The following is a 3,380-nucleotide window of genomic DNA, read 5'->3' on the forward strand; positions in this document are numbered from 1 at the left end:
GGTTGATCGCCTCGGAACAGTCTCGAAGGGCATTGTAAATAAGTCGAAAATGTTAGAACGGCCCTACGCGACCCACAGGATAATACGACCTTCGAATTTCGCGTCCTCGATACACTCACGATTATTTATATACATATCTACACATACACACACACACATACACACATACACACGTTCGTATACTTACACGAGAAGGGTATTTTCCTTGTAATTTCTTCTCAAAACTTCGTTTCGTACCTCATCTCGTCTAGCGAGCCACGGATTCTTCTCTCGTATTATTAGAACCCGTGACGATTATTACTATTACTATTATTATTATTATTACTATTATTATTATTATTATTATTATTATTTATTTGTTTCTCTAACTAAGCGCGATTACCCATTCTCCCCTCCCCACTTTCTCACTATCGAATCCGACTAACCTAATTTATTCGACAATCGAAATTGTTTTGTCTCGTTCCGTCTCTGTCCTCTCTCCCTCCTCTCATTTAGTTATTTAAGATTTTCGAATTTTAAATATTCCCCTTCGATGACATAATGGGGGATAATATGTATGTGCTTGAGCGCACGCACACACGTACACATACACGTACACGTACACGTACACGACACACAAGCACGAACAAACGCATGAAACGCGACACGACGTACTCAACGTACGATCCACGACACGAATGAATATAATTGGACGATGCGATCGCGATACGCGCATGCGCGCGCGAGTTGTATACAATTGCGCGTAACGTATCGCTAACGCGTTGCGAGGAAAAGCGTTCTTTTACACCGAGGCAACGATTTTGATTTTTACTTCATGATTATTTCAATTACATACTCATTTTTATTTATATAAATCCTAATGCGTAATGTAATGATCCCTTATATTACTCCTTCTTTTTCCCAGGATACTTTTTTATCTTACTTATTTTCGTCAAAGAGAAAAAAACAAGGACAGTCTCGAGGGAATTGGAGGTGGAAACGGACGTGGAATTATCGGGGACGACATCTGGTCCCCATCATTTTCCAAGTATGCAAGTATGGTCTGTACTTCTCCATCATGAGCTCCCGTTGCTTGGCCATTTTTTTGATTTTTTCCAATTCCTTGTATATGTTGTACACGCTGCTGTCGGGCCTTATGTGGATCGGATCGTCGAACTTGCATCTGTTTTAGCGAGCAAGAACAAAAAGAAGAAAAAAAAGAATATTACATGGACGTATCATCGGAACTTTTAGGTTATAATTTTCAACTCACTTCAGTAAACTAAATTTCACCCTCATATCCACGAAGTAGAATCCCACTTCCTTGGTTAAATTTAAGATCGTGCCGAGCTCTATTCTATATAATAAGTTCGAATAAGACACTCGGCCTCAATTATTATTATCATCACAGACGTGTTGTTAAAATTTATAAAAGAGAAACATTTACCTGACGTTTTTCGTGTTGGCAAGGAATCGAAGGGTGACGGTGCGCCGATTCAAAATTTTCAAACTGATGTAATCGTTCATTTGCACGAAGATCGGTTTCAAGTAGCAAGCATCGCTCGAGTAAATTTGCCTATTACACGAAACATAACACTTCTCTCTTATCTCTTAATTCCTTGAATATTGAGGGAATGAAATCTCGAAGAGATCGATTATTCATTCTAACTTATTTATCGTTGGAAAAAGAATATTAAAACTTCGAAACCCTTCACGTACTCGGACTCGACCTCCTGCACCTTCTCCTCCTCCTCCTCCTCCTCCTCCTCGTACTCCTCCTCGAAAACAGGTTTCACGTATTCCACCCTCTTCTCCTTTCGCGAAATCAGTGACGGCGTGGACACTTTGTTGCTGCGCGTAAAACAAATTCAAAATTCAAAAATTCAAAAATTCCTTCGAAATATCCCCTTACCTCCTGAACACCTTCATCGTCGGCGGGTAGAAATATTTCTCCAAATGGGCCGCGGATTTCTCCTGCGAAAAGGGGAACAGAAAAAAAGGATAACAAAGCTTGTCGTTGATCAATTTTACTACCAAAAATTTACAAAAGGAGATCGATTTCTCTCACCCACCACGTACACGTTCTCCAGTATCGGCGTCCTCTCGAATATGTCCCACCTCCACGTGAGGGGGATCCTGGTCGGATTATCCTTCCAAACACCCCCGATCTGATTGAACGAAATCCTTGAAACAAGAGAGCAAAGTTCGTGAGAAAGAGTTGGAACGGAACGACGTTGATTAAAAATTCCAAAGGGGGGGGAGGTGAGAATTGTTTTCGAACACGGACCTCGTCCTTCCTTCCTCGTCGAACACGGCGCCGTTCCCCATCGTGTCGAATACAGCGATGATCTGGGGCCTCCTCTTCACGCCCATGAAATCTTTTCCTCCTGGGCTGAATACAGTATACATATCGTCTTGAAATCGATTTTTCCGATCATTCCTTTTTTTTCTTCCCCTGCTCGCTCGTTCCTCTCGATAATCGCGTCAATCAGGGTTGCCGAAAAAATAATAATTATTCACATTATTAATTATTTATTAATTATATTATCGATCAGTCGTTCCCTCGAAACGATTATTATTTTCCTCTTTTTTTTTCTTTTTTTGGCAGCCCCTTGGCACGATCGATCATCCGAGCTGAAGGTTCGAGAAATCCTTTTCCAAATTCGAGATTCTAAATTTTCAAGATCGCGCAGGGGGAAATATCGGAAGATTTCGAAAATTGTCCCAATTTTCAAATATCGTTCTCGTTCAACCTTCAACGAGATCATCGATTTACGGAATGGTAATATTGATAATTACAGTCTCGCTCCGGCGGCCTGCTGAATTTAATGGCAAGGCTCCCGTTCGGATAATATATTTCCGCCGATCTTGCGCCGGAGAAATTCATAAAGATGCGCTTGTCATTGTAATACAGTCTTCTTTCGAGCCTGTATTTCTTGAACCTGGTCATGGAATCGTAATTATAATTATCTTTATTATTAATCTTCGTCAATTTTTCTGTTCGAACAGAAAGTTGAGTAATTAAGAGCAAGTTTCGAACGAGAAATGGAAATTTTTCGGATCGATATTTCGATCGAAGAAGAAATAAATAATTTAACGCGAGGATTTGAAATTCGCTTTTTTCTTTTTTTAACGCTACGTTACTCTCGTCCTCTCGCGAAATATCACTCGTTAATGGGGGCGAGGCGTTGAGAAATCGTCGATACGGCCATCGGCAACACGGTAATCCTCGGGCTGGCAAAATCAAATTCGCCGATGCATAAAATTTAACGAGCTGTTTCACGTGATCGAATTCCACGGATGACGAGTTTGCTCGTCGATCGAAATATATATATATATATATATTTCGCTCGACGAGCAAACTCGTCATCCGTGGAGTTCGATCACGTGAAACAGCTCGT

At 40.7% G+C, this 3,380-nt stretch overlaps 1 protein-coding gene across 1 annotated transcript in view; it reads right to left on the reverse strand.

Moving 5' to 3' along the window:
* Positions 1–957: 957 nt before the first annotated feature.
* The window catches only part of LOC102679223, a 5,730-nt gene continuing 3,307 nt past the window's right edge, over positions 958–3,380 (reverse strand). The window contains exons 8-15 of the mRNA XM_006624213.2: positions 2,779–2,921; positions 2,267–2,393; positions 2,052–2,163; positions 1,892–1,953; positions 1,699–1,830; positions 1,427–1,555; positions 1,253–1,336; positions 958–1,162 (exon numbers count right to left, since the gene is read on the reverse strand). Coding sequence (XP_006624276.2) covers positions 991–1,162; positions 1,253–1,336; positions 1,427–1,555; positions 1,699–1,830; positions 1,892–1,953; positions 2,052–2,163; positions 2,267–2,393; positions 2,779–2,921 — 961 coding nt within the window. The 3' untranslated portion in view covers positions 958–990. The remainder of the gene's footprint in view (positions 1,163–1,252; positions 1,337–1,426; positions 1,556–1,698; positions 1,831–1,891; positions 1,954–2,051; positions 2,164–2,266; positions 2,394–2,778; positions 2,922–3,380) is intronic.

Source organism: Apis dorsata, unplaced genomic scaffold, assembly GCF_000469605.1.
Source record: "Apis dorsata unplaced genomic scaffold, Apis dorsata 1.3 scaffold_999, whole genome shotgun sequence".
Classification (NCBI taxonomy): Eukaryota; Metazoa; Arthropoda; class Insecta; order Hymenoptera; family Apidae; genus Apis; species Apis dorsata.